General features: G+C 37.9%; 1 protein-coding gene across 1 annotated transcript in view; it reads left to right on the top strand.

The window, feature by feature from the left end:
• CACNA1I (calcium voltage-gated channel subunit alpha1 I) overlaps positions 1-23,786 on the top strand; it is a gene marked incomplete at both ends in the record, with an annotated part of 335,073 nt that overhangs the window by 232,871 nt on the left and 78,416 nt on the right. Inside the window, 4 exons of the mRNA XM_083365368.1 lie at positions 4,515-4,674; positions 9,606-9,921; positions 10,591-10,683; positions 10,820-10,958. Coding sequence (XP_083221494.1) covers positions 4,515-4,674; positions 9,606-9,921; positions 10,591-10,683; positions 10,820-10,958 — 708 coding nt within the window. The remainder of the gene's footprint in view (positions 1-4,514; positions 4,675-9,605; positions 9,922-10,590; positions 10,684-10,819; positions 10,959-23,786) is intronic.

The following is a 23,786-nucleotide window of genomic DNA, read 5'->3' as shown; positions in this document are numbered from 1 at the left end:
AAAAAGAAAGACAGCTATAGTTGTCACTCTGCTGCTAACTGCAGAGACGAAAATTAAGCTCATTCTGTCCAACTAAACTAATTAGCAGATATACAGTAGCAAATATTAGTTTGTTTTCATTTTCTAAAATTAACCTATTGTATATCAACAGCATCAGATCAGATGTCAATCAGTAAAAACAATAAATCATATAAGCCCTAAAACATTCAAAATAAAACTGTATAAAAAGACACACTATTGTGATGGTCTGCAGAGCCTAGGAAAATAGTCAGGTCTTCATTTAGCATTGAAATATTAGTAATGAACAGGCTTTGGAAGGGGAGCTGCTTCTTTTATATGAACACCTATGGTTAGGCATATGATGATAGCCTACATATTGGGTTGGAAATATATAAGCCATGATGATGTTGTAACTTTAAGAAGGTAATTGATCCATGGGCCTGTGAGGTTGCTCATGGCCATAAGAGGGAGCTAGAAACGTAGATTCTCTCTCTCACTGGATCTCTCTGAATATCTGAATTTGCTGATCGCTCTATTATTGCTTTTTTGCTCTGTATCTGCATAACTGTGTTTCTGACCTCTGGACTGGTAAGAAGACTTTGTATTAGGATTTGTACTTGGACTGTTATTTTTGTGTATGACCTGGACTGTTTATTTTTTGACTGTGCATTTTTGTTTTTACACCACCTTAAAGTAAAATACTTTCTATTTTCACAACTCAGTGTATCTTGTGGTTACTGTGTGATTTCTTACTACTCTCAGTATACTTCATTGTCTGTGCAACTCTTTGGTAGCACAAGGAGACTTCTGTACAACAATGCCTAACACATGACACATGAAAACTTTAAGTGAAATTTGATTAAGTTGCTGAACATAATGAATGTGCTGAAACTATTTTGGAGGGGGAGGATGGCAGAAGGCACTGCTGCTTGGCTTTTATTGCATAATAACATTTTTTATTACTATGACATGTTGAAACAAACTACAGAGTTTTCAGAGGTATAAAAACAAAACTACTGATGCCTCCTTGACACCTGGCTGAGACCATCTTTGCTATTTGAATTGTTCCAGTGATTCTTTATAATAAGCACAAACTGATCAGGAATCAAGACTTGCATTTCATAAAATGGCATCGCTTTGTACATAATATTGCAATAATTTGGAAAGAATTAGTGGGATAAGTGTTTGAATCTTCCTAATGTCTTCTTATGCGTGTTATTATGCATTTGTGACCTTATTGTATAGCTGTTGAATACATTTCTCCATGTTTACTATTGACATCGCGCAAGTAGGTATGCTTTAACTGCCTTGACATAGAAGACTAGAAGCAACCTCTCCAAGTATTGGATGAGAATTCTTGTAATTCCCAGCACATATATTGTATGAGTCTCCCTAATCTTGAATAATTTGATGGCTCAGAAAATGGTTAACGGCTTTTTAATGTTATATTCCAGAAGAGAGGGATAACCTTAGGAGTTGGATTTTAGACAGATACTAGTCATTTATTAGATTGCTGTTCTTTTTTATATATTATATAGTCACAACCGGATTCCTGCTAACAAAGAATTTTCCCCCAAAATGAATTTATGTAAACTTTTTAAAATGGATGTTTATAAAGTTGTATCTTTCCTGGATGATCTCTTCCTTCTATAGACTTAAATTTGTACAAGAAGGGAAACATCTTTTTTTTTAAAAAAAAAGCTGTCCATCAAATACCATCTTAATTACAAATCAGAAAGTTCCAATAATTAAAAAAATAGAAAACATCTACCACTGTGCTGGAAAAACCTATGGATCTATCTTGCTTTGGCAAGGGAATGAAGTAATAATAAGACTTGTAGATTTTATTACTGTTTGTATCAAATTGTTTTCAAGAACTTCTGAGAATTAAGAATATAATCAAGCAAAGAGTTGATGTGTCTTTTCTCTTCCATAAGGTTCTTGTTTCATACTTTAAATGGCACCATTCAGATGGTGTCATTTCTTTGCAGGCTTTTTAAAGCTAATTAGTATATTTCACCTGACTGTAGCTCAATGTGTTTTACATTTTGAAGTTAGGAAGTCATAAGTAAACCCTTTGAAGTAAATGAAACTTCATCAAGTAACCAATAGTTGACTAGTTGGTTATAAGCTCCTCTGCATCAGACTTTACCCATTACCATATCATTAAATGCCTCTAGTCATTTTTACTTGAGTATACCCCATTTCCTTTCATTGTTAACTTGTGATAAATTGAGTGAGAATTACTTATTAAAATATACTAATGGATGTTTGCAAGTAGAAAAATATTTGGAATAATTTAATTATATATATTTTACTGGAGGAGATTTCATACTTAAGAATTCTTGCTTTCCATTGGCCTGCATGGAATGATATCCAAAAGCATTAAGCAGATAACCCATTTTGTTGCAACGCTCTTCCCTCAGAATTAGCTCATCTTTTATAATTCTTAAGTTATAAAATCATTGCACTAAACCTAAAATATGACATCCTCTTTATCATCCTAAAAAGGCATTGCAGTTTTTTTAGAAGAGCAGTCTTAGACATGTTTACTACAAATGTCCCACTTATTTTAGTGAGGTTCAGTCAAAGGTACATGAGGCTAAAGCTAATGTTTCTCCATGGGGCTTTCCCAGATAAATTGTTATTGCACCTTCTGCCCCATACATCTTTATTTGGTAAGAAATTTCTTACAAATTCTCTAGGGCAAACTTGATGCTCTTAATCTGCGTTATATTAATATTTTCATGATTCCCAGCCAGCATGAATGATGAAAATAACTGTAGTAAAACGCAACTTGATGGCACCATGTTGGAGAACATTTTCATAGAAATTCTTATTCCATTTCATCTCTCTTGCCACTGGCTTCATGTAGTACTAACTAGAACTAAATATTCACAACTGTCTCATTCATTTAGGGTACTTGGCCATATAATACTTCAATAAAAGTTGTTGATTCAGACCCCATGAAATCAACCTTATTTCTCTTGTACCTTTTGTTTTCTTAGTTCTTGCCTGTAGGACCAAATATCACTTGTTATATAGATAAGAAAGACTGGAGGGTTTTGTTTTTCATCATTTATTATTCACATACTTGTAAAGAACTAAATCAGGGGATTTTTAATGCATAAGACATACAATGGTTAAAATGATTTTACATCAATTATATCTTATTGATGAAAATTGGAGTCCCTGGAGCTAAGTATGATAAGTGATTAGAGACATAAATGCCATCTCTCATCACTGGTATTATGTGAGTTTTCTTCCCTTGCTATGACTTGAATTATCTAGACATCAAAGAAATGAAGCTATTGAAACTCAGAATGCTTTCATAAGTATTAAATCCATGCCTCTAAATATATATTTTCATCTGTGAATATTTTAATTCTTCATGGAGCTCGGTTCCATGCATTTTTTTGAGGTCAGATCTTTTTTTATTCCCAATTGCTGGAAAACAATGACACAGGAAAATGAGACAAAGTGGAAAGCACAAAATAATGTAACTAATTCTATGACAGAGGGCATAAAAAGGGGATTAGCTGGTGCCTTAGGGAATTGTCACAGAATCCTAATCTTATCTCTCCCTCTCTCTTCCCCTCCCAAGCCAACTGATGTAATGAACTAGTTATAAATAGCTAATTAGTCATTTATACACTGCCCTACATGCAACATCTTGTTAAATGAGATTCCCTGGGCCAATCCAATAGAGTGAGCTGTCTCAGAAAAGATAGAAAAGTAAATGAGGGAATAAGAGAGTTACTGTTTGTTAAAAGGATTATTTAAATGCAAGGTATGGTGGAATACATAAGCACTATGATTAATTTAGCAAAACACACAAACCATTCTTACCATTGATGTACTGGTCAGCCTCTTAGCTTGGCAAAGTTATACAAAGTTAGGGAGAAACACAATCCACATTTGAACAATTTCAGTTTTATAATTTGATAATTTTAAAGAATACATGTATAAGAAGAGAATAATATTCAGTTAACCAGGATCCAACGGTAATAACAGGTAGGTGCTAAAATGTATGATAATGATATTTTTTTCTCTAAATATATAAACAGGAGCTTTATTTAAACAATATCCATGATGTGGAATGCATTTCAGTTTAAAAATGTCAGGTATTTCTGGTTTGTTTTAACATTTTGGATCTTGAAACACTAAAAATGGGAAGTGCCTCCTGTATCTTAGACATTTATGAGAATCTGTTTATAAGAACAGATACAACATGGACAAACTGGCTGGATCAACCATTAGACTAAAGGGATTATTGTTACATAATTCAAAGCTGCACATCTATTGTATGTTTTCTAGCTTCCTTGCACTTTTTTTGCTCCAGATTTCTTTCTATATTGTTATCTTCCTTTCTCTACATCTTCTAGTCTTACTACCATATTTTCCTTGTTTCCCTTCTTTTCTTTTCTTTTTCCACCTTCCACCTTTGCTCCTGTGTGGTGATCTATTCTTCTCTCCCTGGCCCTGGTCCCTCTCTCTCTCTCCCTCTCTCTCAGGCATGCGAATATTGGTGAATTTGCTCTTGGACACATTACCCATGCTGGGAAATGTTCTCCTTCTCTGCTTCTTTGTCTTCTTCATCTTTGGTATCATCGGTGTGCAGCTGTGGGCCGGTCTACTGAGAAACCGCTGTTTCATGGATGAGAACTTGACAATGTGAGTGCTCAGGAAATGACTCTCATTCCTTTTCAACTTTGTAAAGCCTCCGTTCTTCTTCATTTATTTATTTTTTATCTTTGATATTGAGCTAATCCCAGACCCCAAGTCCCTCACCCTTGTGTACTAAATCTAAAAGTTCCATCTGCTTTTTGAAAGGAACCTGTGAAAATGTTGAAATTACTGTTGTATAATTATGTATATCATCAACAAGAAAATTCAAAGATTGTCATAAGATTGAAGTATTAGAGAAGATCATCTAGTCCATCTAATCCAACTCCTCCTTGATGCAGAAAATCTAGACAAAGAACATGAATTGCTAGTCTCTGTTTTTCAGGGAAAAAGAATCCATAACTTCAAGTAAATACTTACATGTTCAAACAATTATAATTTATTAAAATTTGAATATATATATATATATATATATATATATATATATATATATATATATATATATATATATATATATTTCCAACTTCATCATCATCATCATCATCATCATCATCATCATCATTATTAATAATAATATTATTAATAATTATTATTATTACTACTACTACTATTATTATTTTAAAACTGAATTATTTGTCCTTCCAATGTGTTGGAGAATTAACTACTGTGACCCTCATGCAGAATGATCTTTCAGTTCTAAAAACTGTATAATACATTTGAAGGGAGCTGAGTTAGTAAACAATTGCATCTTCATTTCTCCCTTTCAAGTTTTATAGCTTCTCATATGGTTCCCTACATTCTTCCCTAGTATTGAAGCAGATGATATGTGAATCTGGGTGATAACTTCAAGGAGAACTGTGATGCTAACCTTTCTGTTTGGCTGTTTAGATCTCCAGGATGTTGGCATGTGCAGATTCTTAACTCTTCCTCTCTCTCTAAATTTACACAGTGGTAGAAATCCAGCCTATGGTGCAAATATGTAGTTTAAAACTTTTGATTTAACCCAAGGCCATTTCATGTTATGATTCATTTCATATCAAGAATTGAAAGAATATGGACTTTCTAATGAATATACATTTATGATACATATTTATAAAGCATTTTTAGCAGTTTTAATACATTTTCTGTGTTTTTTCTGCCTTACAAAGAATCAAACAGGTACTTATTTTATTTACATTACATTTTAAAACATTATAGTGTACATCTGAAGCAATATCATGAGTAAAGGAGCATATATAAAATGGGCAAACTCATGGTTTAAAATTGTGCTCCAATATTTTTAGATAATTCGTTCTTTTTTTAATTTTTGTAGATTTTTATTTTTCTGAGCTTACTTCTACTATTTTAAGTTTGGATTCAATATTGTGGGAAGTATTGCTATCACATGTTGAGAAATAAGTATGCTTAATGATTCCATATGCTGGCATGGTACCAGATTACCCATTTGCTCTAGGAAACATCTGCTGTCTATTTTAGTTCTAACTGTGTCACAAGCCTTTCTCTCAAGGAAAAAAATGAATAAAAACATTTATTGATTGATTGATTGATTGATGGGATTTATATCCCGCCATATCTCCCGAAGGACTCAGGGCGGCTAACAGCAAAACATATAATAAGTACAGAGATCAAGATAGAAATAAAATTGAGAACATCTGTGCAATAAATTAAATTAGAGAATTTAAAAAATAAATTAAAAATACTAAATATAAATTAATTAAAATGCCTGTCAGTCTAGGTCGGCCTGGTGGAACAGGAGTGTTTTGAGGCTGCGGCGAAAGGATTGGAGGTTTTGGGCCATCTGAAGCTCAGGGGGGAGCTGATTCCATAGGGCTGGCGCTCCCACAGAGAAGGCCCTCCCCCTGGGGGTCGCCAGTTGACATTGCCTAGCTGACGGTACCCTGAGGAGGCCTTCTCTGTGCGAGCATACTGGACGATGGGGATTTGTTCCCGGCAGCAGATGGTCCTGCAAGTATCCCGGACCTAAGCCATGTAGGGCTTTAAAGGTAAGTACCAGCACCTTAAATCTCACCCGGAGGGCAACTGGTAGCCAATGCAGCTCACGCAGGAGGGGTGTAATATGGGAGTATTGGGGAGCTCCCATCACAACCCGTGCAGCCGCATTCTGCACCAGCTGAAGCCTCCGGGTGGTCTTCAAGGGCAGCCCCATGTAGAGAGCATTACAGTAATCAATACGGGAGGTAACGAGTGCGTGGGTGACTGTACGTAGGGCATCTCGGTCCAAAAAGGGGCGCAATTGGTATATAAGACGAATCTGTGCAAATGCCCCCCTAGCCACGGCTCCAATATGATCTTCAAAACTGAGTCGTGAATCTAGGAGGACGCCCAGATTGCGTGCTCTATCAATGGGAGGTAACATCTCTCCTCCAATAGTCAGAGATGGAACCTTTTGGACTAAACGAGATGACGGTATGTACAGCCACTCAGTCTTGGCCGGGTTAAGTCGAAGCCTGTTTTCTCCCATCCAAATCTGTACTGCTTCCAGGCAACGGGACATCACATCGAGGGCATCACTGGGTTGGTTCGGGGTGGAGATGAATAGCTGGGTATCATCAGCATATTGATGATATTTCACCCCGAAGCTACGGATGATCTCTCCCAGCGGCTTCATATAGATGTTGAACAGGAGGGGCGAGAGCACCGAACCCTGAGGCACTCCACACTTAAGAGGCCTAGGGCTTGACCTCTGCCCTCCTGCCAACACCGTCTGCGAACAGTCCGAGAGGTAGGAGGAGAACCACCGCAAAACGGTGCCTCCCACTCCCAGCCCCTCAAGACGACGCAGTAAGATACCATGGTCAATGGTATCAAAAGCTGCTGATAGATCTAATAGGACCAGGACAGAGGAATAACCTCTATCTCGGGCCCGCCAGAGATCATTCACCAGCACGACCAATGCCGTCTCCATGCTGTGCCCGGGTCTGAAACCCGATTGGTACGGATCTAGATATTTAGCTTCCTCCAGGTTCAAAGGGAGCTGTCGTGCCACCACGCTCTCAACGACCTTCGCAAGGAAGCGAAGGTTGAAGACAGGACGGAAGTTGTTTAAAACAGCTGGGTCCAGTGCCGGCTTCTTGAGGAGGGGCCTTACCACCGCCTCTTTCAAGGCAGCAGGGAAGTACCCTTCACTCAGTGAGGCATTGATAACTGCTAGGAGCCAGCCTCGTGTAACCTCCCGAGCTGCATAGACTAGCCAGGAGGGACACGGGTCCAACAAACATGTGGCGGCACTTAGTTTCCCCATGATCTTGTCCACTTCATCCGGAGTCACAGGATCGAACTCTTCCCAAATGTACTCGGCCAACTTCATCGTTTTCCTCTCGTTAGATACTGCCCAGTCAGAGTCCAGACCAGCCCGAATCTGAGCAATTTTGTCCACCAGATATTTACTAAATTCCTCAGCCCGTCCATGTAGGGGGTCCTCTCCCATCTCTTGACTTATAAGGGAGCGGACCACTCTAAATAGGGCGGCCGGGCGATTATCTGCGGACGCAATGAGGGTGGTGAAGTAGGCGCGCTTTGCCACCCTCATTGCCACAAGATAAGATCTAGAAAAGGATCTTAACTGTGTTCGGTCAGACTCAGACCGACTGGTTCTCCAAATGCTCTCTAGGCCTCTTCTCTGGCGCTTCATCTCCCGCAGGTCCTTGGAGAACCAAGGAGCGAGTCGGGACTTGCACTGGGTCAGAGGCCGCAAAGGGACAACGCGGTCGAGTGCCTCCGAAGCAGCCTGCTGCCAGGCATTAACTAAGGACTCGACCGGGTTGTGGGAGAGGGAGGTGGGAATCGGTCCAAGCGCCATCTGGAATTTATCTGCTCTTTCCTTGGCCTTTTTCAACATCTCTTCCTCAGTGTATAGAAATTGGATTTTCCTTGAGTTATAATCACTTCAGATCATCTTCTAAACTATTGATCCAGGTCAATTTAAATGACCCACAAAACTTTCTGTTTTCTTGTCCATATCATACTTTGATATGACTTCTGAACAAACCAATAGTAGTTAGCATTTCTCCTCCAAATAAGAACTTTAAACTAGTGCTGTTCTAGAGTTCAGGCTGAAACACAGAGAGGGAGCTGTGCCATGCTAACGCCATTTCCAGAATTCCCATATCTTCAATTCCCAACTTTTCTGAACTTTTCTGAAGAACAGGAAATCCTTCATTTATTCAATCTTTGAATACCTGCCCAAGGTTCCTGATTTCAAGGAATCATTTAAATACATAGAGCTGGGTACAAGAAGAAAGTACCTTCTTTTACTCCTGATGTACTAATTAAAGTAACAGTAGAACTGGCAAAAATAGAGTAATAAAATTACTTTCCACTCTGTTTTTAGCACTCAGAGAAGACTTACTGGTTGGAAATCTACTATTTTCTACTTCTACAGATTTAGTGTGCTATGGGGGCCCTGGTCACAAACAAGCATGCAACTGTGGAACTGGATATTAAACTGGATCTTGTAATCAATGTAATAAGCATTTTACTCTTGTTGTTCTTGTTAATATTTCTAATTCTAGCCAATATCTCTGGATAGATAACATTATTAATCCTCTGCTGTACTAGATTTTTATTATTTGTCATATAGTCAGCCAGATATTTGAGGTTGGCATTTTTGTCCACTTTTTGAGTCCTTCCCAAGAATCTAGAATAAGGAATTATTGTTATTTAAGAATATTAAAAGTATTATCATAGAATGTAAGCCGTTTCAGGTAAAACTGTCTTTTGCAATTGACTGACAGTGATTTTGTCAGTGCTGATAATGTTCAAGAAGTCTCCAGATGTTTTAAAATTGCACCCATGGTACTTATTATTATTGGTACTATCTTTGCTTTCTTTTGCCACAGTTGTTCTACTTCTATTTGTAGGGCTTTATATTTTGTGATTTTTCGCCATTATATCCAGTCTACACATGTATTATTAACTATAATATTTGCCATAACAATTTTGTTCATGTGTTCTCTCAGCCAAGGTAACATCACTCTTCCTCCCTATTATCAACCTGAGGAGGATGATGAAATGCCCTTCATCTGTTCACTATCAGGCGATAATGGTATCATGGGCTGTCAAGAGATACCCCCACTCAAAGAACGGGGCCATGTATGCTGCTTGGATAAGGATGACTACTTCTACTATACTTCAGTCAGGCAGGAGTTCAACGTCAGTGGCATGTGCGTTAACTGGAACCAGTATTACAATGAGTGTCGTACAGGCAATACCAATCCACACAAAGGGGCAATCAACTTTGATAATATTGGCTATGCATGGATTGTTATATTCCAGGTAATCTGAATCAGGTTATCTAAAAGTTCTACTCATTCTAAAGACACCTTTCCAAGAGTTATCTATCCAGGTCTAACCGAGGTATTTGGTTTCCTGTAGCAAAGAACAGAAATGGACCTGTCCACTTAATTTTACTTGAATCCTGGCAGTGTCTTCAAGTAGCTGATTTTGAGAACTGTGATTTATTTCAGAGAATCAGTCCTGTGTCTCTAAGTCAGTGATACATAACCTTTTGGCAAAGGGAGCTACATTTTGTCTTTAGACAGACAATAGGCAGAACCTATTAATTTTAATTTAAAGATTTAAAATCAAATAGAATTAAATGAGAAAACTAAGTTAAACTAAATTAGAATTAAGAAGACATTAAATTAAGGAAGCTAATATGATTATTCCTGATGATATTTAAAATGTTCTGATAAGTTTTGTGAGGGTCACATCCAATATTTTGGAACACTATGTGAAGCTCTGGGAGTATAAGTCATATACCTTGTCTTAACATGTTATGAAATATAATTTGAGAGCATCAGGCTAGGAAAAGTTGCTTTAGTAATCCATAAGGATTTTTTTTCCCTTTTGTCAGGATTTCCCTAAGATGCCTTACAAAAAGAATGGATATTCTATCTCCTTGTAGCTACTGAAATGTTTCCTATTCCCTCTCTCTTTTTTCAGGTAATCACTCTGGAAGGATGGGTGGAGATTATGTATTATGTGATGGATGCTCATTCATTCTACAACTTCATTTACTTCATTTTGTTGATCATTGTAAGTACAATAATCCCTTCACTGAGTAGATAAAATATGCCCTTCACATGAGAGAAACAAATGTTACATCCCAATAAACCAAGGAGCTGGACATTTATATTCTTTGAAGTAAAATAGCTGTTGCTAATAATTCTAGGAGATACCAATTTCAAATCCTCTGTTTGAAATAGCAAAAAAATCATTCATGTTCATGAATGAAATTGACTTTGCCGTTATTGAATTCTTTCTAAGGTCTTTGAAATCTGTTGTCATATTTAAATACTTTTTTAAATACGGTAAGTGTTTTATTCATTTTCTATTATTACAAATCAAAAGTGCTTAGTAAACAACATGATGTCCAGGTACATTTGTTACTCAATGTTGCATCTTAACTTCTTCAATATAAATCTGGTCAATGCTACACAATCCAGTGGTTTTCCCCCCTGATGCTCTCTTCTTCCCATAGTATTTTCATTTTTCCAACATTGAACAAATACAGTTCTCACTACTATGGATACATACAAAATTAGATATAGACATCCTCTTCAAATTTTTCTAGTGTTATACAGATAAAAATGGTAATTTATAACCTCTTTTCTAACCACTTCATATTTGAATTGTATTTGCAATTAAAGTCTCCTTATTAAATCAGTGTCCTGTTTGTCAAGCTTTTATTTAAGTTTGATTTCCCACCAGTATTCAAAATATCTTTGTCAGTTATGATTTCTCAAAATTAGTTATATTTGTGTAGCTGAAAATTTCATTTATACAAGCCATCCTAGTGTTTTTATAATTCCCATACAAAAAAGAAGATGCTATTCTAATTATAAATCATCTTTCTTATTATAAAAATCTATTTATATCTATGGGTTATCTATTTTTTTGACCCTATTCAAATAAATATTGGGCCATATAATACCCCATCTGGTACGTCAGATCTGTTTTTTGAGTCTAACTTTCTTCCTTTGCCAATTGGCTTTCCAGGCCAAAGTAATTAAATCGCCAAAAAATTCTTCCTCTGTTTTTGTGAATATTGCTTGGAATGGGAAAATCAATTTAAGTAGGGTATTTTTGAGGGGGAATTCCGCCCAGTTGTAATCATTAAACAACTCCCACTTTCCTTTTCCCTCAATTTCTCTTTTCATTTTTTGTCTCCTAATTTCTGGCATTTCCCCTAATAGCTTTATAATCCATTTTTTAAAATCTTTTTCCTTATCCTCAGGTATATTTTGAAAACCTAAAAAATAGGGTGCCTTTTCCATTTCCATTGTTGTAACTAAGTCTTGCAGATTTTTATTTGTGCCAATTTATGTTTCCGTTCTTTTATATCTTGCATGTTTGGATCAATTTCCTCTGATTCATCTTCTGTTTTGTGACTTATTTGTTCTTTCTTATATATATGTATGTATGTACCGTATGTATGTATGTATGCATGTATGTATGTATGTATTAATAGGTTTTTAACTATAACAATCTCCAGTGCCTGGTGTACAGCGTGTTGTCTTGGTTTACATTTTAATGAGAAAAAAAGGACAGTAATAATTAATTAACAGACAATAATGATTAAATTTGATAATTCCATAATTAATATATTAATTAATAATACATTTCTTTGATCTTCCCTTCTCCCATTTGTATTTTCCTTCTTCAACCTTAGCCAAAATATAATTCTTAATATTTTCAATATATAAATGATTAGGTATATGCATATTTTATATTTATACAAATAATAATAATTTCTATATATAACATTTTTTTCAGCTTATATTATTCTCATAACATTATCTCATTAGTTCAGCACACATCCTACTTTTATAATTTTTATAATGCTGTCTAATTTGTTTGTTCCTTTGTTGTTATTTCCTGGGTATTTTTAATTGTAGATTTAGATTGGAAATATGCTTATTTAAATCCTCAAAGTTGTTTCGAATTTCGTCGTGGTTTGAATTTATTGTTATTTGTATTTGTCCTAACATTACATATATTTCCTCTGGGAAAGTATTTATCTTGCCTTGAAGTATTGCTTCTGGAGGCCCTTGATTTTCCAGGCTAAGTCCTTTAGGAGAAAATATTGAATGTGGCATCCTGTCATTTTTTTGATACGTATGTGATACCCATGTTGTCTCCCCCTTTCAAATAATCTTTCATCAATGTTTTAATTCAAAAGTCAATTTATCAACTAGTCAAAATTACAGATTCAGTATATTAAGCCACTTTAAATCCTGCAAATTCTCCTCTAAAAGATTAGACAAAAAAACAATTTTTTTCCCATAAACAGTTCTTAGGTTTAAGCAAAGTCCAGGTGTTTTTTTCCTTTTAAACACTTTTTAATCTTATAGCTGGCTCTTCCTTTGTTCCCATCTGTCTTCAAGGTTATTTGCAATTCAAAGGAACAACTTTTTCTTTGTGTCTGGGCATTCTGCCAATTTCTGAGTCCTTATTGTTAGGGTTCTATTCTTTGATTCTCCACTAGGTGTCAGCAGTTATTTCTTTTTTCAGTTTTTCTTTCTCTCAAAAAGTTATTTTTGTTATACATTTTTATAATTCCATCAGAATTTTTTTAGGGGATAATCTTGACAGTTTTTTAGTTCCTAGATTTGTCCAGACTGAAATATTTTAACAAATTTGTATATCTCTTTCAACCTTTTATGTTAATTCGCCACTTCCGTCTGTAAGGGAATGGGAATATAATCCCCTCCCTTCACTTCTGGTGGTTTTCTTGCTTTGGGGATCTTTTCAAGGATTTAAATAGTAGATAGAAGAAAGAAGATCAGTACTCTCACCAATTCCAAGCACACTGTTCACCGATGTTTAAGTTTGTGCTCTGGGACTTTGGCTGCAAGCATCTTGGGCTTGACGCTGATCTCACCCTAGCCTTTCTCCTGTCAGGTTCGGAGGGCTTTCCCCAGATCAAACGAAGCTGTTGCCATTGCTTCGTGATCGATGGGGCACCCCTCCTTCACCTTCACCTCTCCGGGCAACTTTGGACCCATCTTTGTAATTCTAATTCTAATTTTGTAAATTCTTCTTTTATTATTTATTTTATTTTATTAGATTTATATACCGCCCTTTCCCAAAGGACTCAGGGCGGTTTACAGGGTATTTAAAAACCAAACCAATACAAAATACAAAAGTTAAAAACAATTTTAAAAGATTAAATTATCCCTAAAAATAAAAACCCCAGTTAAAAATTCTCAGCCTGGGCCGGAGAGCTCAAAGAGCCAGGTCTTCAGGTCCCGGTGGAATGAACGAAGGTCAGGGGCAGTCCTAAGCTCCACAGGCAGCTGGTTCCACAGGACAGGCGCACCCACGGAGAAGGCCCTCCCCCTGGGTGTTATCTGCCGGCAATCTTTTACTGGCGGCACCCTGAGAAGACCCTCCCTGTGTGAGCGCACTGGACGAAGGGAACTTGATGCTGACAGCAGGTGTTCCCTCAAATATCCCGGACCCAAGACATTAAGGGCTTTATAGGTCATCACCAGCACCTTGAATCTCACCCGGAGGGCAACCGGAAGCCAATGCAGCTCGTGGAGTAGAGGTGTTACATGGGAGTATCGGGAAACCCCCATCACAACTCGCGCGGCCGCATTCTGCACCAGCTGAAGCCTCCGAGTGGTCCTCAAGGGCAGCCCCATGTAGAGAGTGTTGCAGTAGTCTAAACGGGAGGTCACGAGCGCATGAGTGACTGTGCGTAGGGCATCTCGGTCCAGGTAGGGTCACAACTGGCGCACCAGGCGAACCTGGGCAAAAGCCCCCCTGGTCACGGCTCCTATATGGTCTTCAAAATTGAGCCGTGAATCCAGGAGGACGCCCAAGTTGCGAGCCCTATCAATGGGGGGTAACACCTCACCCCCCCATCGTTAGAGGTGGAATAGTCTGGTTAACCCGAGATGCTGATATGCACAGCCACTCAGTCTTGGCAGGATTGAGACGAAGACTGTTTCTCCCCATCCAGACCTGGACCGCCTCCAGGCAACGGGACATCATGGCGAGGGCATCGTTGGTTCGGGGTGGAGAAAAAAAGTTTTAGCTTAGTTTGTTGGTTTTTGTCTTTCATCTTTTTTGCCATGTAAGTTATGGTTATTCCTCTAAAATGTGCTTTGGCTATATTCCCAGACATTTCGGAGTGATGTATCTTCTTTCTTGTTTTCTGTAAAAAAATCCATTTCCTTTACAGCTTTTTGTATAAATTCTCTCTTTCAATAAGGATTGGTTTAATGTCCATCTTATTTTTTTCTTTGTTCCTCTCCACGTGATTTTTATCAGATTGTGGTGTACCCATACGTTAGTTTCTATCTCAATCTCTTGTATGTCCCTTCTTAATTCAGGAGATATCCATATCATGTCAGTTCTAGACCATGATTTGTGACTATTTGAATAAAATGTATATTGAGATTTCTTAGGATTTATTTCTCTCCATATGTCCTGTATATAAATTTCTTCTGCCATTTTGAAAAAGGTCTTAGGCAAGATGTTTCTTCCTTTCCCCCCTATTTTACTACTTCTATAGTCTAACTTTCCATGTACAATTGCATTAAAATCTCCTACTAAACTCCACTATTTTCTTATGTAATCTTTGATAAAATTCTTCTTGTTTATTATTTGGTGCATAAATTGCTACCATCAATGTCTGTTTTTGATTTATCGTTATTTCTACCATTAGTATTCTTCCTTCTTCATCTGAGTAGATTTGTTTGGAGTTCATTGTTTCTTTGATATATACTCCTCTTTTCTTTTGTTGTGCTAGTGAGAAATAAGTTCCCTGATTTTCGGGCATTCCAGAAATTTATAATGTTGTCTTTTAATATGCATTTATTGAAGACAGACTATATCCATTTTTAATTTTTGTAATTGTGTAAAGAGTCTTATTTACATATACATGTATTTGTGAAGCAATACAGTGGTTGGGTAGTCAAAGTAACAAATAACCAGTTGTTTGCAAATAGTTCAGGTTGCATCAACAAGGATTCCCTCTCTGATTCCCTTAGTTATCGCATAGTCAAAATAATCAAATTAATACATTTCTAGTTGTGACCTAGTCCATTAACAGAATTTTCAATATATTTTCACTAATACATATCAATATCCTGTTTTTAAGTTTTACTTAATTGCAATAAAATACTCTAGAGTAGCCTATCCTAAAAAAAAGAAAGCTTAATTTTTGGGTAACCCACAATTCCCTATTTCAATAAAAAATAATTCTCTTGTCTACAAAACGTACATTGTTTATTACAAAACATTCTTATTTTTTATCACTAAAGTCTAGTTTTCATCTTAACAAATCACCAATTATTAGAAAAATATTTTTGTCTTAACCGTTCAACAATTATTAAAATACTATCTTTTGTTATAAAATTGTAGATTCTATAGTATCTGCGATTGGATTCAAGATTTTCTTAGGGACCGGTTACAAACAGTGAGGGTCAGGTCTGCTTTGTCCACCCCCCTGAAGCTTTGCACCGACTCGCCACAGGGCTGCGTGCTTAGCCCCTACCTGTACTCTTTATACACATATGACTGTGTATCATCTGACCCATCCACTGTGATAATTAAGTTCGCAGATGATACGACTGTGGTGGGTGTTATTACAGGTGGGGATGAGACAGCATACAGGGCGGAGGTATAAAAACTATCCATATGGTGTAATAACAGCAACTTGCACCTGAACATCGGCAAGACAAAAGAGATGGTGCTAGAATTCCGGAGAAAAAAGGAGGAACCTGCCCCACTTTACATCGGGGAGGACTGTGGAGAGAGTTTCCTCCTTTAAATTTCTGGGAGTCTACCTCTGTGAAGATCTGACCTGGAAAGTTAATACAACACACATGGCTAGAAAGGCCCAACAGAGGCTTCACTTTCTCAGGGTCTTGCGGAAGAACAGGGTAGAACAATGGCTAATGACCCTCTTTTACCGGTCTACTATAGAGAGCGTCCTCTCGTATGGTATTGTGGTTTGGTATGCTGGTCTGACAGCCGCAGATAGGAAAGTATTACAGAGGGTAGTGAGTACAGCACAAGACATTTTGGGCTGTCCCCTGACACCACTGGATGACATCGCCAGGGCTCGTTGCCTTGGAAGAGTGAGGAAAATGCTCAGGGATGACTCACACCCTGGACGGTATCTCTTTACTCTTCTACCATCGGGTAGGAGATATAGGAGTATAGCCAGCCGCACCAACAGGCTGTAAAACAGCTTTTATCCTTGGGCTGTTAGGCTTTTGAACGGGAAATAATTTTTATAAACTTTATGCAGAATTGACTTGCGAGGCTGGTGTGTGGTGCAATTAGTTCACATGGTGTAATAAGATGGAGGTTTGTTGTCACTGTGAGTTGGGGGGGTGGGAGCACGAAGGGAGGCTCAGCTAATCTCAATGTATACAATGTATACAATGTCTCTTCTTCTTCAGGCCAAAGGAGCTACTCCGGATTCAAGCAGAGGGCTGCCGCCCTTCAGTGATCACAGGGAGGGCCTCCTCATGGTAGTCACACCTCCAGGGCGATTTTCGACCCTTTTCAGGGTCCTCCAAAAAAGAAAGATGGGACGGCAGGGAGCAGACTCTTCCTGCACATCTGGAAGGACTGTGCGCACAAACCAGAAGCCAAGTCTTTTCTTTTTTAAGGGGGAGTTCAGTCCATTTATATTCATTGAAAGCATCCCATTGTCCTTTTCCATCTCTTTCAGTTATATTTAGGTTTTATTCTCCTAGTTCACGGGTTGGCAACCCACGGCTCCGGAGCCGCATGCGGCTCTTTGAGCCGTCTCCTGTGGCTCCCAGCTGCCCGGTGCGCACGCACCTCTTCGAACGGGCAGTGGTGCGCGTGCACCTCTCCAAATGGAGAGTGGCACTGCCTGTTTGGAGAGGTGCACACGCACCTCTCCGGATGGGCGGAGGTGCACGCGCACCTCCCCAAACCTTTGAAAGCTCTTTGGGAAAGCTGCGGCGGCACGTTTGCAGGCTGCCGAAGGCGGTAGCTCTGCAAACGGGTCGTCGCCGTTGCACAACCGGGAACCAGTTCCATCACACATAAAAAATGGCAACCGTGCGCGTTCGCGCATGTGCAAGAAAAACCCATTTTTCACATGCGCAAAACGTTTTTTGCACATGCACGTGCATGGACGCACGCACACGGCTCCCACTTTTTTTATGTGTGATGGAACCGGTTCCCAGTGGCTCTTTTCCTTTTTCAGGTTGCCGACCCCTGTCCTGGTTGTTCTAGTCTGTCTCTGTTCTTTCCCTTTAGCCCCTTCTTCTTAATTTGTGATTTCTATTTCTTCATCTTCTCTTTGTTTGGCCACCCCTTCTAATGCTGTTTTCTAAATTCCCCTTCTGCTTGGAGTTCTAAGTTTCCTTCTTCAAGCAAAAGTTCTATATCTCTCATAAACTTCCTTTGCTTTAAAGATGGAATCCAATCTGTATCTTTTTATGTCCCAATTGATTAGTATTCATTCTGGCATCAGTCAAAAATTGGTATTCTCTTCATGAATCCCTTATCCTCCTAGGTATCTGCTTCAAAAACATGATTTTTTCCCCTTATATTGCAATGGGTCATCTCTCAGTCTTCTTAATATTTCATCTCTTATTGATCTTTTAACAAATCTGACATGAATCTCTCTGGGGACTTTATTTCTTCTTGTGTAGCTTGAGTTAACTCTAAATATTTGGTCTATCTCTCCCTCCATTTCCTGCTTCCCCAATTCCAGCACACCAGCCAACAGTTCTATCATCAGATCAGCAAGGTTCTCTTCCTTGTCTTCCATTATATTCTGAAATCTTAAAAATCTTAAAAAATAAGATGCCTTTTTAAAATCCCATTTATATCCTGCCCTTCTCCGAAGACTCAGGGCGGCTTACAATTTAAGCACAAACCAATGTGCTTAGCAATAGCCTTTTCCATTTCTAAAACTGCTACTGATTCCTCTAATTCTCTACTTGCCAATCTTTGGTTTTCATCTTTTATTTCTTCCATCTTTTGATTGGTTTCTACTGATTTGTCTTCAATTGTCTGGATCCATTGCTCATTCTTTGAAATCTTATGTTGGAAGTTTTCCAGTTGGAATTTCAAATCATGGATTTCTTCCTTCATTTTATCAAAGTTATCTTTTGTTTCTTCATGATTTCTCTTTGTGTCTTCTTTATGTGAAGTAATTGTCTCCTGAATTAATTGTAATGTGGTTTGCATTTCATTCTAAAAATTGTTACTTTTTTCTTGCTGTAACATTGCATCAATTGATCTCTGATACACAGGACTGGGGGTAGTAGAAGATGGAGCTGAGGATGATTTTTTGCTAGCTTTAGCTAAGTTGGAAACACTCATTTTTGTTCCCACCCTCCAAAGCTTTCTCAGTTCTAATATATACCCCTATTATCAGCTTTATACAAAGCCTCCAATCTTACAACCTATATTGCCATATGTCCTTTACATTCATCTCTAATAAGTTTTATAGTCTTTATCTGTAGCCTCTTATAATCCAATAGACTCCCCCACAGAGGGGGAGGCAGGAAGGAAAAACAAACCTTCTAAACCACTTCTGTTTTTCAGTCTCAGCTTCAAATAATTGTCCAAGGGTCCAAAGTTATCACTCTGCCCAGATTTGTAATCCAAAAGTTCCTGAACATAAGGTTAATAATCCATAGGGGATGTGCTCCCTATTTATATAAGTAGCTGCTTGAGGGCCATGGAAGAATACCCTGGCCTCAGATCCAGGTGGCAGTAGCCTGGAGAAGGCCTCCGGCACCCAGGTCGGGCCACCAGAGGGCTGTGGAAGCGTCCCCTGGCTTTAGTTCCATTCTCTGTTGCAGAGAACAGAGGCCTAAAGTATCATGAAATCACCCAAGATCAGTAGCGTGAGATCTTGCCCCACTGATTTTGCATGATCTTGCATTACTTTAGGCCTCCATTCTCTGTGAATGCACTAAAGGCCTGGAGCAGCCAAAAAAGCAAAGGATCTTATCTTTGCAAGGTGAGTATTGAAGGCCTGGTGCCTAGGGAGACCCAGAGCGGGGGTGGGTAGGGAGGTAATAGCCAGGGTGAATGTTGCAGTGCCACATCATAAGAGTGAACAACTGCCGTGGTTCTGCAATATTCATAATTTTTGGACTTTCTCATAAGCACTAGGGGACACTTATTGCATAACTTCAAATGAGCATTAAGTGAATGTTTGTAACTTGTAAATTAAAGAATAGAGAAAAACAAACGAAAAGAAAAAAAGACAAGATTAAAATTTCAAATCTCCCTGTTAACAAGCTATTATTGTGAACAATTCATAGAAAATTTTCCACAGCATCTTATCTAACCCATATCATCCCAAAAATTAACAGTAATTGATTCTGGATCAAATATCCATTTTTGTTTCTTAATGCCATTTCTTATTAATTGTTGTCTGATTAAATATATAAGTTCAATCTCCAAAATCAGGCTATCTTCCCAACAAAGTCCAGATAAAATTGCTTCCTGATTAAGTGTAATAAATTCATTCCCCCATCTTCTTCAGTCCTCATGGGGAAAGCCAATTTGCTTCTCCACTCAGTGTAATTTCTGCTGTTATAAAAGACTGCAGGCTTAAACTTCAAAGAGGTGTATGCCATCATCTCAGTTAATTCTAAGTATACAGTCCCAATTTATTTCCAACAAATTAACTGGTTCCAAATCACATTCCTTTTGTGAATCTATGAGGACAATTTGGAAATAAACCTCCATTTGGTTATCAATGATAGACACTCGCAGATACAGAATTTCTATTATACACATTAGAAAACTACAACATTACATTACTTTTCAACATAATCACCACTCAAACTGAGGCACTTGTCATAAGCTTTTACAAAGTTTGAAATTCCTTAGTAATATTCACTTGGTGCCAAATCTGAACTATGGGAAGGTGATCAAAAACATCCCAACGGAACTGCTTCAAAAGTTCTTGGGTGCATCTAATGGTGTGCGGGCAAGCATTATCATGAACCAACACCACACCGAAAGTTGTGCCATAGAAAATCCCACCAAATGTGAAGATGCCAAAGGAGTACTGCTAGTGAAGTTCATGGAGCGTGGTTTGACCATCAATTTAGATGTCTATTGTGAAATAGACAAGCCATCCATAACAAGTGTTGGGGATGCTGACTTCCGGAGTGGTGTTGGTTCACGATAATGCTCACCTGCACGCCCCTAGCCGCATCCAAGAACTTTGGAAGCAGTTCTGTTGGGATGTTTTTGATCAGCCCCCCCCCCCTCAGTCAAAATTTGGCACCAAGCGACTACTACTAAGTAATTTCAAATCTTGTAAGACATTATGACAGGTGCCTCAATTTGAATGGTGATTATGTTGAAAAGTAATGTAATGTAGTTTTCTAATGTGCATAATAAAAGTTCTTTTATCTGCAAGTGTCTGTCATTGATAACCAAATGGAGGTTTATTTCCGAATTGCACTTATAATTCTAAAATATCATGCCTCTGAATATTTTCCACAGCACCCCTTCACAGATGGTTCCATAGCCATCCAAAAGTATTCTTGGGTCATCCCTAAATGCTTCCTTTCAAACCCAGGGAGCAGCACTGCCAGAGAACCAGCTCTGCCAGCAAAATCCAAAAATTGTCACCAGGAAAAGGAAAAATTCCTACAATTCAGCAGCCATCTCGGAGAGTGTCACCCCCCTGCATAATTATTCCTATGCAATCAATCTACAATAGTGGTCAGAGCACACAACAATGGTTAAAGCAAGGTCCTTAGAGTATAATACAGGTATCTTCAATTTACAACAGTTCATTTTATGACCATTCAAAGTTACAACAGCATTGGAAAAAGTGACTTATGACCATTTTTCACAGTTGCAGCATCCCCATGGTCATGTGATCAAAATTTGGACACTTGGCAACTGACTGTATTTATGACAGTTGCAGTGTCCCTGTGTCATGCAATCACCTTTTGTGACGTTTTTACAAGCAAAATCAATGGGGAAACATAAAATAACACAACAACTGCAGTGATTCAGTTGCCACAGCTGTGACAAGAAAGGTTGTAAAATGGGGCAAAATTCACTTCACAAATGTTTCACTTGTTTGGCTCAATTATAGTCGTAAGCTGAGGACTTATGACTAAACTTAGTTCTCAATTTTTCCATTTTTGTCTTTCTGTAACTTGAAGTTAAAATTCCCACCATTTCTCTTAAGCTAAGACACAGCTTTTGTGTGAGTCCCCTACCCCCCTGCGATTTTATTTATTGGTTTACAAACAAAGCGAGGGAATTATAAAACTCCAAAATGCAGTATTTGGGAAAGTGCTGACTTGCAAAAAATTGCTGTGTAGGAATCACAACCTGACATACTTACTACTTCTTTCTAGTAAGACTTTCTATAAATAGGAAGACAGTGACAAAAAAAAAAGAAGTTAAAGTACACGTTTGGAATTGGAATGAGCTTTCAGAATCCTTACTCAAAGGATATAGAAAAAGAAAAGTACTTGTTTGGCAAAATTCTCAGATGTTATAGGGATCAATATAATTCAGACAACATATGCAAGTATTCAGATTCAAAACAGGAAAGGTCCTTTGATCCCAGCAACAGTGCATCCGCTGTGCTTGTCAACAAGCGCTGAATAAAGCAACTTTTTAAGATGTTGCTGACAGGTGTTGTGAGTGCACTCACATTATATCTGAAGCACCTTTTTTCCTTTGGATCCAAATATCACACATATTTAACAATTTTAAAGAACTTTCTTCACCCCATTATTCTTCACAAGTATACTAGACTGCCAATACAGACTGCAAATCAGTGAATCAGGTGAAATATAAGTGAACACTGCTGTAACAGATTTCATAAATCTTGCAAAATGTGTGAGATGGGACTTTAAATTACAATACATCCAGCCTCAGCAGTTGGCCATCTAGCTTGCCCTCAACTCAAAAGCTTCCAGCAAGTAGGAATCCCCCACTTTTGAATCAAGGTGTTCCATTTGAAACATTTCTTGCCAATAGGAATTTCTTCCTGGTATTCAGCCTGCATATTTTAAAATAGCCGTCAAAATCTTTTTAAAAACACCATTTTATTTTGAAACAGTGAATTATTTTAGTACTGAAGCTGGCCAGGAAAGGCTTAGTTTTTCAAAGGCTAATTCAAGGGCTAGCAGAGGCCCAGCCCCTTTGAAATGTTAAAAGTGAATGAAATGGCTATCTGACAGAGCCTTCTGGCACCTTTGTCTAGATGAGATGCACAGCAAGAGTAGAAGGGCTTCATGGTCTATTGTTCTCTCTCTGGATAATTATGTTTGAAAGCTTCTAGATGGAAAAACAGTAACTCTTTTCCTCCTTTTACGACCTGAGGAGATTTCAGTATTAAATTCGCCCTTTATTTTCTGTTACTCTTCCTAGCCTGAGGTTTGTACAGTTGTTCTTTAAGCAGATTGAACTTTGAAAGATATTTAGAAAGATGCTTATTTGTTATTTTTATTCTGACATTTATGTCATCTTGCATGGGATAATAGCAAATATTATTTTGTTTATGGGATGAAGGCTATGGGATAAGTAATGGATGCTGAAAAAATAAATCAGTTATCGTTTACTGTTAATTGGAATGACATGAGGATCTACACAGCATTTTTGAGTCCTTTGTAAAAAAACTTTTCATGACATTTAAGAGTAAGAATGTATATATATTAGAGTAACACCAGAACTACCATTAAGAATATCCTTCCAAAGTTTTTAAAATAAGAATAAATAAATAAACAAACCAGAAGCACAGGAGTGGGTTGTGTTTTTTTACTAGAGAATAAAAGAAGGCTTATAACCTAAATTATCTTTACTTAATCTGGTGATTTCCATTAGTTAAAGTTCAGTTCTAATTATATGCAGCCAGTATAGGTGACAATGAAAGTTGCAACCCAAGACATCTGAAAGGTTCCAGGTCGAGAAAAGATTAATCTTATGGACATTCATCCAAGGGTCCACTATCTCTAGGCGAGTGGAGAGAGGCAGAGCGCCTGAAATCAACAGACATCAGCGCGCTTGACGGACACAGGACCGATGCAATTGTTTGCAGGAGGGCGGGAGCAGAATAGACCTGTTACATGCTCATTAGCCAAACTACTGGCCTCACAGAGACTATAAGAACATGCTTCCCAATCCTAACTTAC

Source organism: Vipera ursinii (genome assembly GCF_947247035.1).
Source record: "Vipera ursinii genome assembly, chromosome: 6".
NCBI lineage: Eukaryota > Metazoa > Chordata > Lepidosauria > Squamata > Viperidae > Vipera > Vipera ursinii.
Note: the sequence above shows the minus strand (reverse complement) of the source record. Positions and strands in the feature narration are given on the sequence as shown.